Source organism: Chelonia mydas, chromosome 3 (genome assembly GCF_015237465.2).
Source record: "Chelonia mydas isolate rCheMyd1 chromosome 3, rCheMyd1.pri.v2, whole genome shotgun sequence".
NCBI lineage: Eukaryota > Metazoa > Chordata > Testudines > Cheloniidae > Chelonia > Chelonia mydas.
The window spans coordinates 24864526-24879517 of NC_057851.1; the positions used below are offsets into that span (position 1 = coordinate 24864526).

Below are 14992 nucleotides of genomic sequence, written 5' to 3' on the forward strand. Positions count from 1 at the left end.
ATTTAAAAACTATGTACTTTGTGAAAAGTCAAAAGTTTGTTATAACATGCATTAAAAATCCTGTGTTCTAGTCCTTTTTTAAAAAAAAACCCAAAACAAAAAAGGAAAAACAAAACAAAAGAACACCACAAAGTGAACAAAGTTTTGGTCAAGGTTGGCTATGTGATTCAAAACTGAATTTAATCTGACAAAATAGTACCAGGACAAATCATTTTATATTTATGAGAAAGATACTTAACATTCTCACTCAATTTGGGGCGATGGAAAAATATAAAAAACATTCAGTTTTAGATTAGTTCTCTTTTATTAGGTCAGCATTTAAGACAGCTAAAACATGGGAGTCTACATTCTTGAACAGGGTTGCTTGACATGCAAGAACAGGGTCTTATTTTTAGAGTTATAGTAAATACTGCTGCTGAGAAGCAGCACAAGATTATAGTATTTTCAATGTGGAGCTTTTTTTTATTATTCAAGTCTTGCCTAAAGTGTGGCACAATCAAAACATTCTGAACAGCTGGTTAGGAAGGTAGCCAAGATGTAAGAAAGATGTCTGAGCCTCCTTTTCAAGGGCAGCCAACTCTTGTACTGTAGGTGCCAAAATATCCACATGGCCTTTATAGGTTCCACCTGCCAAAAAAGAACCACACTATAAAGGACATGCTTGAAATAACTTGTCCGCAGTACTTAGGTTCAGTTGCAATTGTTCAGAAAGTTAGTTATTCCAGCCTTACTAACTTGCTACTGGCAAACTTGAAGCCCTCACCACACACAGTAAATCCTATCTGTTGCAAGTAAGCTAGAAACAAACTGTAATTATCTAGACAAAAACCAATAAAAATACCTTTCATAAACCAGAGAGTTTAGAAGGTCAGTTTATTTAACTGCATTTATGTGATGGTTAAACACATGCTCAGGGCCATAAATACATACCCATGCTTTCAACTGCCTGGAAAGAATCCACGTCCTTATGTGCATGCAGCCACATTTTTATATAAATTTACATTTTGAAAAAACAGAATCCTGTATTACCACAGAGGGATGTTACATCTGATGGCCTGCCATGTATCACAGACAGTCAGTCAGATATGGAGGGTGGAGTGAAAATAATCATGGATGCTTTGTTTAGTGACATGGGCTCTTCCAAAAGGTTACATAAAAAGTGGTTATATAAAATTAAAAGTCCTAGGATAGGGATCATTGTCAATTTATTGTTATTAAGTCACTCTTTCCACTAATAGACTGAACAAAACATACTACTAGACTACCGAACACTAATTAGTTGCTTACCGCCTGCAGCCCTTCTTTGTCCATATGTAACTTTCCCATCGAAGTCATCCACTGGTACTTTTATATCTGGCTCAACTTGGGAAATAGTACAATTCAGGTGCTCTTCAATCTCACCCAGCAACTAAGAAAGAAAAAATGAATTCAGTCTTAAAGATTCTTCCATTTCTGAACCAGAAGATAGTATTATATTGTTCTAAACCAGTGATTACGTTCAGTGGTTCCAACCGGAGTGGCATACATTCAAGAACAGAGTTTGCCCTGAAAGGAATAAAGGCTCAGAAGTGCATGCATACTAGCTTGGACTCTATGACCTCTTGAGTTCCGTCGAGCCCTCCACTTCTGTGGTTCTCTCCCCTCTTCCTAAGGCAGGATTAAGTATATCTCTAGACAATCCCTGACAGCTGCGTTTGTCTAACCTGCTCTTAAAAGCCTCCAGTGACAGGAATTCTACCACCTTTCCAGGTAACCTGTTCAATTGCTTAACTATCCTTACATTTAACACCCCCCCCCTTCTAATATCCAACTTAAATTTTCCTTGTTACAAACGAAGCTGATTATATGTCCACTGAGAGTAGAACAAGAACTAAACAGAACAGTGATCAGCTGTTTTCTTTATAACAAACTTTTACATTATTTGAAGACTTCTGTCCCCCAAAGTCACGTTTTCAACCATTGCTTGCAGGTCATGTTTTTTAAACCTCTTATTTTTGTTGCTCTCTGAACTCTCTCCAATTTGTCTGCATGTTTTTTAAAAGGGTGGTGCCCAAAAAGTGGACATAGTACTCCAGCTGAGGCCCCACCAATGGTGGAGAAAGGGGATTTACTACCTCTTGTGTCTTACATATGGACACTCCTTTTAATACATCCCAGAATAGCCATAACTGTTATAAATCAAGTAACTCTCTATGAGCAGATCCCCTACATCCAAAGAGTGCCCCTACTGCAGTGGTTTTCAAACTTTTTATACTGGAGACCCCTTTCACACAGGAAGCCTCTGATCGTGACTCCCCCCTTATAAATTAAAATGTGGAGGGGAGGTAATTTAATTGGAGCTTGGGGCTATCAGCCCCATGGAGCTGACAGCTCATGACCCCCATGTAACCACCTTGCAACCCCCCCGAGGAGTCACGATGCCCAGTTTGAGAACCTCTTCCCTAACTTTAATGGGGCCGACCCACACAGAATAACTTGTTGGATGAACCTAACTGCTTATTTTATTACATAAAAGGTATTATATTTCACAAGTGCAAGTTGCCATGAATTTCCAGCAATTTCATATATGACGTATCCCATTCAAAAAATCTGTATCTGTATAAAAGTGATATTCTCAGGTTAAGAGGAATGACAGATAAAGATACTTTATCTTAATAAATGAAATGGATTAAACAATATCAGATTTTTAATCCCATTTTATAACAGTCCACAGCATGTCGTTAGGAAGGTGATAAAATACATAGCCAGAACAACATGCAGATTCTGAATGCAAGATGAGAATATAAGATTCCTATCAGTCTGTGCAACAGCAGCATAAATCAGCTGCACTTTAAGTTATCAAAATTTGATTGGGAATTATTGTATGAGGTGATATTACATTCTTGAAACGGACATGCAAACTAATAGTCACCAGTCTATTTGACTAGACCATAAGAGTGAGACATTCTGCTTTCTACTTTGAATCATCATTTTTAAACAGGACAGTTAAGATGTAATTAAACATTCACTAGCAATATCTTAGCATAATGGAGTCAGTTATTTTATCTGTGAAAACACTGGACATAAGTCAGTGCCAAAACTAAGAGGCTAGGAAAAAAAAAGTTCTTGGATATTTATCATCAACAGGATAATAGAATAATCAAAATGAATTTCAGAATTTGTAGATTAAAATGAGATACGTATTCCCAACCACATCATTTTTCACTTTAAATAAAACTATTTTCAAAAGTTTCAAAATCTCATGGATGAAGACAACATGATTTATACTTCAATTAAAACTAGACTAGACCAATAATGCACATTCCTCAATCCTTGAGAAACTAGTATCAGCTATTTTTTCCCCCTTTTAAATAAATAGGTGATTTTTTGAATAAAAAACAAATGAAAGATTACCTGCATCTCATTGTACCATATAGTGCAACCTCCATCTTCCTTCAGCCTGGTATTATAGCAACCCTTTCCACGGCTACTACAAACGTGATACCACACCTAGATAAGAAGTGAACAATATGCCACACAAAAACGATGCATTTATTATTTTCATTAAATCCAGTGTAAGAACTACAATGCTCAGTTAAAGATGCAAGAAGCAGATGCACTAAACTAAGACGTACAAAATTAAGTGTACAAACAAACTGGTGTTTTCCAAAGAAAGAGATTAAGTTAGGTATCAGCCACAATAAAAACTTTACTCAAAAGAACTTTTGTTCCACCCAGTGCCTCTGCTTTTGGATTAGAATTACCTTCTCTTTTTCTGTTGCCACGAGGGAAATCGCCAGACCCATTCTGAAATGTTTGAAAGAAGTACTTAAATAAATATTTCTAAAGTGCATTTGAAGCATTAAACAAACCTCATAAGACTGATGAAGGTTCCAACATACCTTTCAGCTCTGCCTACTCTCCCAATTCGATGAACGTAGTTTTGCTTTTCATCAGGGAGTGTGACATTGATAACTGCATTTTAAAAAGAAGTGGATGTTACCACATATAGGAGTATGACACTTCATAGCGGGAGCATACAACCCAGGTTGTACTAATTACGTCTAGTAATCATACATATTGTTAATTTATTCTGCCTCAACTCTGCTGTAATCCTTTTTTCCATGCATATAAAAAAAAAAACAGTTTTACAGAGTAACAAAACAGTTGTTGACATGAAAGTTACCTTTAACAAATGGTATTTTAAAAATTTTATTTTTCTTGTTTCAAACCCCCCCCCAAAATTATAACTAGCTCAGGTAGCAACACCTATAGTTAAGGTTGCTCAACACTTCACAGTACAAGACTGTTTTCTGGAGGGGAGGGAGGGGAAAAAAAAGTGATTATGTAGTTACAGACAGCAACATAACACATACATACACAAGACGGCCAAATTAAGATTGCCCATGAACTTCCTAATAGTCGAGTGCTTGACTTTGTAACCGTAAAGTTCTCAGTGTAGTTATTATATACTTGGCTTACATATTCAAATACTTAAGAAAATCCTTACAGAGTTCCATAGCTAAAATTCAGGTGTTAATCATATTTAGACTTCTTACCATAAGGAACACCATGGATATCAATTCCTCTAGCAGCTACATCGGTGCAGATCAAGAATCTGACATCTCCCTTCTAAGGAAAAATTGAATTCATAGTTAAACCCACTACAGTTTTTTTTTTGTTTTTTTTTAAATTTCTCCCACCCTCACCTCATACTCACTTCAAGGGCCTCTAAATAGAGAATTCTTTGAGAGCTGGGTGATTTATTTAGCCTAACATTAGGTTCCTTTAAAAAAAATTTAATTGGTCCTAGTCTTTAGAAGCTACACAATCAATTACAGTAACATGTCAGAAGAGTTTAGACAATAGTGAACAATTACATCCTGGGCCTCTGGTTTGATGAGCCATTTTAATGTGGATGCTCCTAAAATTGGAGGACTGGTCATACACCTTAAAGCATGGCTTATGCTATTAATTAGACACCACATATGACATTACGAGCCCTATCCCATGTTCACAGGAGCAAACTATTTGCTTACAACTTCAGGTAAGTAGCAGGGGGTAGCTGTGTTAGTCTGTATCCACATCTGAAGAAGTGAGGTTTTTACCCACAAAAGCTTATGCTCAAATAAATCTGTCAGTCTTTAAGGTGCCACCGGACTCTTTGTTTTTTCAGGTAAGTAGGTAGGCTACTAAAGTAGTAATCTTTCCACATTCCATACTGCACTGTGAAGGACTTGTTCACTCCTCTCTGGAACTCTGAGTAGCATGAAATGGAGAAGTGTTTGGGAAAAATGGCAAATACACTTTGCTCTCAATCTAGAGATTACAAGGCCATCCGGCATCACAAACATCATTATGAAATAAACACCCTTTTTGCAGTGGTTTGGGAGTATTGCAGTTCCACATCCAGTCATCCTAGTTCAGATTTGTATGGAGACTAAGCACCATAAAAATAGCCTGTATTTTACCTTAAATCTTTCCAAATTTTGTTTTCTTTCATGAGGTTTTCTGTCACCATGCAGACAGACACATGAGAACTGATGTCCTTTCCTATCTGGGCCTGAAAAAAGTTAGAATATTCTATTAAACAAAGAATACAATATACACACATTCAATGATCACACCAACAGCATACTACAAATATTTAGATGTTTAAGTCCAAAACTTATGGTGACAGTATTCAGATGTTGTACAAACAAAGATGACCTCTGTGAGAAGAGAGGTTTTAAATGTCAAGCAGAAGATACAGTTCAGACATCACAGTAATGTACTATTTTGTTACAGGACAGTTCATTTTAAGCTATTATTTGGAAGGTATAAGTGACACATTGCAAGTAAGTTTACATTTTACAGTACATGGATCTCGGGTGCCAAGAGGCCAAGAAAAGTTTGGTAATCATAGTACGCCACCAACGCAGCTGAGCAACTAGTGGTTAACTAATGTTACAGCTTTCAGAAAATTTTATAATTAAGACCTGAAACATTCTGAAAGAACAAAAAACAATTTGATATAAACATCTTCAAGCTTTAGTATTTCTTTAAAGCAAAAGTGAAAGACTATTTCAAGCCTACACAGTCAATTTTGAGATATCAATAAAATGGATTAAGTAAGTTGGAGAAATATTACCTCCTCCTTGTTGCATAAAGTACTGCTCCATGTTATCACAGTCTATTTTAGTTCTGCAGAAAATAATTGCTTGATCCATCTTGTGTTCCTTAATTGCTCGAACAGCGTATTCTCCCTTCAGTATTTTAATAGCTTCAGACCACATTTCTGAGTATAACAAGAGATGTGTGTCACTCAAAGCATTTATAAAAATGCTATTTTCTAAGTATATTACTGTATGGTTTTCTGAAGGCTGCTTTGAACACTTATCACAGAAACCAGGTGTATTAGTATGGATGGGTGCCAGGTTTGCAGCACTCACTTCCTCCTGCCCCAAAGGAAAAGGGCGAAGAATTCTCTTTCCCCAGCACGGGGAAGTTACCTTCTCTCAGCCACTAAGATTGTCTGCAGACTCCGGCAGACATCCCTGCCTCAGTTATATTCAGATTCCATTTTCAAGCTTTTCTTTGCTAACTTGAGGACTAGCAACTCAAGCTTTTTCTTAATTGGACTATGACCTAATCACTGGACTCCAGGAGCGGAGACATGATATATCTTTTTGTAGGGCCTCTCTCTTAATGCAGCCCAACTCTGCCTCATGATATCTTCTAAAGCAGAGGTAGACAAACTTTTTGGCCTCAGGGCCACATCTGGGTGGAGAAATTGTATGCAGGGCCATGAATGTAGGGCTGGGGCAGGGGTGTGGGAAGGGGTACAGTGAGAAGGAAAGGGCTCAGGGCAAGGGGTTGGAGTGCAGGAGGGGTGCAGCAGGGTACTCCAGGCAGGAGGGGTTTGGCCTGGCACCACTTACCTCGAAGGGCTCTGGGGTAGCAGCAGCAGCATGCAGCGGGACTAAGGAGGGCTCCCTGCCTACACTTGCCCCATATTGCTCCTGGAAGTGGCCAGCATGTCTGGCAATGGCTCCTGGGGGTGGGGTGAGGCAGGGCATGCAGCTCCGCCACAGGCTCCCCTCGCCTATGTGTACCACCCCCAAAGCTCCCATTGGCTGCGGTTCCCCATTCCTGGCCAGTGGGAGCTGTGGAGGGTGGTGCCTGCAGGCAAGGGCAGTGCACAGAGCCTTCTTCCCTCTTATCCCCGCTCCCCAAAAGGGGTGGCAGGGACATGGTGCCGGCTGCTTCAGGGAGTGGTGCGGGGCCAGGGCAGGCAGGGAGCCTGCCTTAGCCCTGCTGTGCCATGGGGCTGGCAATCCCACAGGCCAGACTGAAAGCCCTGATGGGCCAGATCCAGCCCGTGGGCCATAGTTTTCCCTCTCCTGTTCTAAAGAATACTATTTTAAAAGCCACTGCTCTGATACCAAAATGTTGTTAAGACCTCAGAATAAGTTCATTTACCTGGACTGTTAACACCAGGCCTTGTATTATCTTTTGCATGTACCTCATCAGTCTAGAAAGAGAAAAAAAACACCAAAACATGTTATTTAATTACAGCAGTGCCTTCATAACTACAATAGTATGCAAAAGTAGCAGCAATTTGCATTTTATTTATTAAACACCAACAATCTATTTGGCGTTTAGGACACAAGACAGCCACTGCTCCAAAGGCCTTGCCTAACATTAGCAAGCATGAAAGGTGAAGTTCTTGTCCCAATAGAATCAATGGGAGTATTGCTATTAAAGTTGCCAACCCTCCAGGATTGTGCTGGAACCTCCAAAAATTAAAGATTAAATCTTTAATGAAAGATTATGTCATGTGATGAAACCTCCAGGAAGATGCCCAACCAAAGCTGGCAACCCTAATTGCTATCAACTTAATCTGAAGTGAAATTTTTGCACCGAGTTTTCAGATGAATTTTCCTTTCTCTAGGCCAAAAGTAGTTTGAATTTTGGGAAATTTAGAAAAATACGTGTCAGTGTTTATTTTATAGATATTGCTTTACCTCTGTGTTTCAGTTTACTTAGTCTAAGAGCATAGAGCAAATCAATTGCATGGCAAGAATTATATCTCCTGCTCCTTTCTCTAACCTACATTGATTCTCTGACTGCTGAAAGGGAAACTACAGTATTCTGAGGGAGAGTTACAAAATTTATATTATTCAGGAGTTAAAGATACTTCAAAAAAAGTGTACTTAAATACAAAAGAGTAAAATTCAAAAAAAGTCAACAAAACCACAAGAAAGCCAATTGTAAAAAACAGCGTTGTTTATTTTTAAACCAGAACAAAGCCCTTCAGGAGAAAATACTCAACTAGAGAAGTCAGTAATAAGAAGTGAGGCAAGTGAGTCCATATTGGTTACTAAAGCAACTCTCCTGAAAGCTGAATACTGAGAGAGTCACATTAATTCTAGCCAAGGCAGAAAAAACCCCATCCCCACCATAACCAGCTACATGAGAGCAACAGGAAAGTTTAGATAACCAATGCCAAGTATTTATTTTTATGGAGTTTGTATAAACCTATTCAAAAATTATATAAGTATGCTAGTTATGGAGAAACGTGTGGGCAAAAGGGAAAATGCTCATTTTCCTAAATGAATTTTTCTGAAAAAGCCAAACAAGAAGTTGAGAAAAACTAAGTACCATATAAAGAAATAATGTAAATTTATGGAATTACCTTTAAAAGCAAGTTTCAGCTGCACTGACAAATGCATGGACTCCCTCCAGTGGGTAGTTTAAGACCTACTGCATTCTATATTTTAATCAAAGATTATTGCCTACAGAATTATCTCAAATCTCAGTGAGTTTTTAAGTAATTAAGTACTTTACCCTCAACTCAATAAGGATAAGTTCTCATCAGATATGTTAATTTAAACACTGCAAAAAGTTTGCCAAATGAACCTGGCTTCTCCATGTCACCTTGGAATGGTTTTGTGAAGAGGAAAATTTGCCTCTGGCTGGAAATGCTGGGGTCTAGCGATTCTCCTTGTGAGGTTAAGGATGGTCAGATGTTTTAATCAGGGAAACTGAGTCTTTATAAAACTTCAAATCCAACCGTGGGCAAGAAAATAGTTTCCCATTCCCCAGGTTAGCCAACAACTGCAGGCAGGGGCATTGTGAAGTATGAAGCTAAACATCAAGGAAGAGGTCATTTCTTTGGCAAAGAAACATGAGGCCTCCTCAAAGCAAGTTTGCCTCCTCCAGCACAAATAAATGCCAGTAGATCCAAGAAAGTGCAAGCTCCCCAGTTAAAGCCCTGAGCTAGAGAGCAGACTGGACACACAGAAGCTACTGAGAACTTCTGGTGGTGGAGCTGGAAAATAGAGTTCCTGGGCTCCTGTTCTGAGGCTATAAGATCACAGAGTGATGACTGCCTCTGTAATTATTTTGTTTAGGGTAGCAGGGAATGAGGTCAGTTGTCCACGTCTCTCAGAAGAGAAGCTTACTCCTGTGCTGCAGTGGGGCTGGATTGCACCAGAACGACATGCCAGCATTTTTGCTGCATGAAGGATGTCATTTTGTTCTCCAAATGGCAGCTTGCCTCACACTCAATGGAGGATGTCATTTGGTAGAGCAAAAGGTCACCCTCTGCACAGTATGTATGTAAGGTCATGTTGTCAGAGGTGTTGGGTGGTTGCCCCATTCAGGACTACACCCCTGTCCTTATTTGAAATTCCATCAAATGAATAGTTTAAAGAGCAAGAAATTACAAAAGGAAAAAAAAATCTATACGCTTCATTTAGCCAGACAAAACTGGTCAATCTGAAAACAAAAGCCTGGAATTAATCAGCCAAAACTGACACTGCAGTTGCCAATCTCCATCTGTAAAGCCCATTAGGATAGTTGGTCTTGATAAGGGCATGGACCACCACAGCAAGGTCTACATTAGAAAGGCTTATTTACAGACTCCTGACCAGTCACAGAGGAAAGATAATATAGGCCACAATGTCTGGGCTATGGAACACTATACCAAAAACCCCCCAGGTATAATGCTTTCCCCTGCAACTCAAACTCATTAAAGTTTGCTGGCAATCAGGTCTCTTTCATCCAGATTCCTAGTTGACTCAGGCACTGCAATTGCAATAGTCTTGCAGAATTTGAGTTTTATTAGATCTGCAATATTATGTTGACAACATGGACTTCACACTACAATCAATACGCCAAATTCTATATTCAGATACCTGTAGCCATTTCAACAGGCTACAGTGGCAGTTGGTCCCACATGGTTAAGTTCAGGTTCTAGCAGTTTAAATCACTGTGTAGCCTGAAAGCAAAAAAAGTTTTTTTTTAAAATTAAGTTTCATCTATTGTGGTCTAATAAGCAACTACAAACCACTTACCCTGATATGATTCTTGCCAAGCCTTTCCCATTGTTTGTCATTTTTAGGATTCACAGGAACAACAACATGGTGCACAGTTTCTGGGACAGAATCCTCTCCTTTTAAGTCAACCCAAGTGGGGAAATGCATGATCTTCTCAGACAGTTTCTTCACATCAAAAGAATGTAGAGTTGCAGAACACACAATAACCTTAAGAAAAAATACAAAAAAACAAACTTTAGGGCAAGAAGTTTTACCAAAGCTATGAACACCATAACAGGTGACTTTTACTGGTCAAGAGTTTAGGTGGAGAGAATAAAATCCAGAAGGGTCTTGTAGGTTGGTGACAGTGTGGTATCATGCAGAGAACTTTTTGCCTCCCTACTTCTGACTCTATAGAGATTGATGGAAACCAGCCATATGAAGATCTTTCTGGCCAAGTGAAATAATTACTCCATTGTTCTCTAAAATCAGCTGCCCACTCATTCCTGGTCAAGAAAAGTAGCATTATTGGCAGCTAAAGAAGAGGCAAGACAGAGCAGAAATGAAGTGTATATATCTGAAGAATTGTTATATATCACATGGGTACTTTACAATTTTACAGATCTCTGAATGTGGACATTTTTAGGGTTGGCATGTATCTGTTCCAAGTATAATTTTCATATGAAAATGTCTACAGTAATGCTGCAGATTACGAAAGTTGTTTTATCACCACTAATTTGAGTTACATCTAGAACCAAGTAGTAGACTATAGTTCTAGTGTTTTGTTTGTTTTTTTAAAAAGGTCATGCACTTTTTTCATAATGAGGAAGTACACAGCTCTTGATGGCAATCTTCTCTTTTCAAATTGAAAGCATTCTTTTAGTAAGAGTATATTTAAATAATGTAAAAATGTATGTTTCCCTTTACATTTTTTGGCTCAGTTCAAAACTAGCATCTTAAAATTACTCAAGATAACCAACCATTTCAGCCCAACAATGAAAGCCATGAAGGACCAGCAGATTAAAGTCAGGAGTATCTTCTGTAAACACTAAGAAACAGAAATAGTAATTTCAGGAAGTTGCTGACTTTCTAAATAAAAATCCCACATTATACCTTTAATTAGCAGACAGTCATCTATAAAAAACTATTAGAATAAGATAAAAAAAAAAGTAGGTAACCACTTATGGTGGAAGGTAGATTCAAGAGCTGTAGGCCAGTATATCACAGGCCATTAAACTGTACCCCATTACCCCTGTAATGAGCCCAATAACGTGTGAACCAATGTTGAAACAAATAAAAGAAAGTGAACACAAAAGTATTAACTACCCCATAAAAGAAAAACATGCATCACACTGATAAAATTCAACAGCTTGTAATATGTTAAAAAGGACTGCTGATTATAATAGATAGCATTATACCTGCAGTCTTTTTCCATCTGAAGTTATCTGAGGAATTTGACCGTGGATTCTGTTTATGAAGTCTGAATAACCTTGGAGAAGAAGACCATCCTACATTGGGAATCAAAAAGAGAAGCTACAATACCTTTTGTTAATTTACTCAATTAGACAAACAAATATTAGGATATAGGCTCTTTTAAAACTCTAGTCTGGCTAGATGGGCTAGTCTGGCTGGGACAGCAGTACCAAAAAGGGAAAAAATCCTACAACTTCAGTTTATTTAAAGTGGGTGGACACAACAAACCCCCTAGACCAGCTGCTGCACTTTAAAGTTTTCTCTACTTAAATAAACTGAATCAGGAAACCTGAAACAGCACAATTGTAGCTTTTTGACTAGAACAAAAGTTCAGAATAGCCCACACAATTCCAAGAGCTGGTGAAATCAGGTTTTGGAAAAAACGAAACGCCAACAAGTAAGAAAAACTAGTTTAATCTTAATCAATACCTAAAACCCACCCCAAAAAAGTCCATCTTAATTTCCTTCAAACCACCCAAATTAGTGTCAAAGCTAGATTTAGAAGATTAAATCAAGTCAGAAGTGTGACACTTGTGACTGCAGTTGTATAAATTCAGCCTAGGTAGTATTTTCAAAGTTAGTAAATTAGGTATTTTTCCATAGTACTTTTTTTAATGTTCACATTAAATCGTATTACATCAAATCTTGTGATAGCAGCTTCTACCCAAGGGCTTTATAGAGTCACAAAGCTGCCTTTGAGGCTGCTACTTCCATGTAAGATTCCTCTGTTACAAGGTGAAAAGACTTCTTTTGAGAATAGCCATTTAAGTTTTTCTGAAGGTGAAGCTGTTTGAAAGCCTTGTGACCACTCATGGTCTCCATATTTCAGGGAGATGACTGGCTCAGTCCATACCTTGGATGCAATGCAAGTGCAGGAATGGGGCATGCTGCATTTACAAACACTAACTAGTATAACTAACCCTGAAACACAAGGATATTGAGCTGTCACGAATGCATTTACATACATAATTGCTTTAACTCTAGGGCAATGAAAACTTCATTTTTAACAGTAAATCAAACTGCCACAGATAAGTTTTGTTCTCACAAGCAATACCACAATGTATAAACCTAAATATGAGTTTTTTTATTTACTTACAGCTTCATCAAGAACCAGGAATCTAACTTGAGATAAGCTAAGCTTTCCAGTTGACACCAAGTCATCCAACCTTCCAGGGGTTCCCACAACTATGTCCACCTATAAAATATAAAAGGTTTTTTAAGTACATTTAGCAAGTCAAAACTTAACACTAAATTTAGGAAATTCCATGCAGATTCGGAGTGTTGCGATTAAGGTTGCACAACCCTTCCCATTAAAAGACCCTGTTTTCAGTTGCTTTTAGCTTTATAACTTATAACTATATCTGGTTCACACTGAATCTCTTTGGAACCACTGTAGTGAACTGTTTCAGACAACAAGGTTAACAAGGAAAGGAAAAAAATCTTCCAGTCACCTAATTGAGAAGCTCCAAGTCCTCTATGCATTGATGCAGAGACTTGATATTTTGCAAGGGGGAGGGGGGAGAATCACCTTTGTGGTCAGTGAAATGGATTTTTGCCATTCCTTTAACAATATATCTAAAATTTGGCCAAGCCAAAAAAAAAAAAAAAAAGATCCCAATTGAAAAAACAAAACCCCTGTGGGACCAGATGAGAGCTTTAGGGCAGAATGGTCTATAGCCAATACGGCACAATCTCCTACAGAGCCTGAAATTGAACTCAAGAATGTTCAGTCTCTACACTCTATCAGCAAATACCTGTGAAACCCATTAATAAAATGGGTATTGCATCCGCCTCTAGGGGCTGATCCACATTAGAGGATAACAGCCTACTTCTGCTACCAGTTCCTTCATTTGCTTAAGTGGAAAAGGTCTGCTGTGGCCTCTAAGGGTTTAAACACACTGTTTATAACCCACATGATAGAAATCCCCCCCCCCCTTTTTTAAATTAATATAAAGGTTGCAAAGTCAAGTACCCCAATGGCAAGAAAAGCCAGCATTAAGATTGCCTGTGCAACCTTATTTGGCCCCCTGGTATGTATGCATTATATGATACAGTTTAATTACATGATCACACACTATTTTTTTCCACAGGACCCTAGCTTTGTTTAGTGAGCAGGATGGATGGTGTTCAGGGGATGAATCAGAGTGGAGTAATGAATGAGCCTGTTATTTCTAGGCACAAAGCCAAATGTACTCCAATGCATTTTATAGATACATATGGGATGCGTTTCCCATATCAAGAACTGCAGTCACTTCTGGGGTCAAACAGTAGCAGATTAGCACAGACACACTAAACAAAAGCTTAAGACTGAAAAATGAATAAGACTGCAGAGAATATTTAGGTAAACTAAATGTCAGACATTGTATCTATTAGAATGCACCAGAAAGAGAATTCTAATTTGTAAATCTCTTGAGTTTGAAGAGGTGAAAGGACAGTTTTCACTAAATCTATAAAGCAGGTAGAACACAGTAAAGGTTAGAATTTCTTTAGGACACTAATAATGACCTCGTGCTATAGGACCTTTAATTACTGTATGTGCTTAGGACCTTGGTTTTTACAACTCCTCTGAAAGATAGTACCTTCAGCAACACGATGTTTAACACCATGCTGGGGCTCAGGTTCTTATCCAATACAGACAGAAAACAGTCATTTCCTTCAGTGCCTGTATTTTCCCTAAACGTATCCCATACAAGAATAATACCGCTTAGCTTAGGAGACCTGACAGGATTATGGCTGGAGGTGACACGATTCTGTCTTGGACTATGAATTACCTTACTCATAAATGCACCTGCTTTTCTTACAGAACATAAGGTTTGTATTTCCCCCCACCCGCCAGGTTTAATTCTGCCAGTTTCCAGACATCCAATTAAGGCTCTAAGTTTTGAGGCCCATGTGTCTCAATGCCCAAAGCAAAAAGCTATTTAGTGTTACAGTACACCAGCATTACCATGGCCTACATAGGTAAAAACAACAGTAGCATGACAGCAAAGCTTATGTAATGAAACCCTTCCTCACATCTCCTCCAAAACAGGGGAAACAGGGAGGAGGAGGAGGAGGAGATGACAAATTAGGATCCTTTTTTGGTGAAAAACCAATAGATGCAGTTTCCAAACTAATCTAGAGACAGAACACAATTCCTGAAAAGCAGTACACGTATTTAGATAATCGGGTACACAGCTACAACTATGAATTGTGTTAGGTTTTTGGAGAATTTTTTTTTTCTTTTCTTCTTCTTCTCC

The 14992-nt window shown here is 38.4% G+C and overlaps 1 protein-coding gene across 2 annotated transcripts in view; it reads right to left on the bottom strand.

Moving 5' to 3' along the window:
• Window positions 1-285: 285 nt before the first annotated feature.
• DDX1 (DEAD-box helicase 1) overlaps window positions 286-14992 on the bottom strand; it is a 34673-nt gene continuing 19966 nt past the window's right edge. For both annotated transcript variants that reach the window (XM_007052867.4, XM_037894040.2), the window contains exons 15-26: window positions 12850-12948; window positions 11699-11788; window positions 10320-10508; window positions 7441-7492; window positions 6110-6256; window positions 5451-5542; window positions 4539-4611; window positions 3882-3954; window positions 3744-3786; window positions 3394-3489; window positions 1288-1408; window positions 286-627 (exon numbers count right to left, since the gene is read on the bottom strand). In XM_007052867.4, the coding sequence (XP_007052929.2) occupies window positions 497-627; window positions 1288-1408; window positions 3394-3489; window positions 3744-3786; window positions 3882-3954; window positions 4539-4611; window positions 5451-5542; window positions 6110-6256; window positions 7441-7492; window positions 10320-10508; window positions 11699-11788; window positions 12850-12948 (1206 nt within the window). In that variant the 3' untranslated portion in view covers window positions 286-496. The remainder of the gene's footprint in view (window positions 628-1287; window positions 1409-3393; window positions 3490-3743; window positions 3787-3881; window positions 3955-4538; window positions 4612-5450; window positions 5543-6109; window positions 6257-7440; window positions 7493-10319; window positions 10509-11698; window positions 11789-12849; window positions 12949-14992) is intronic.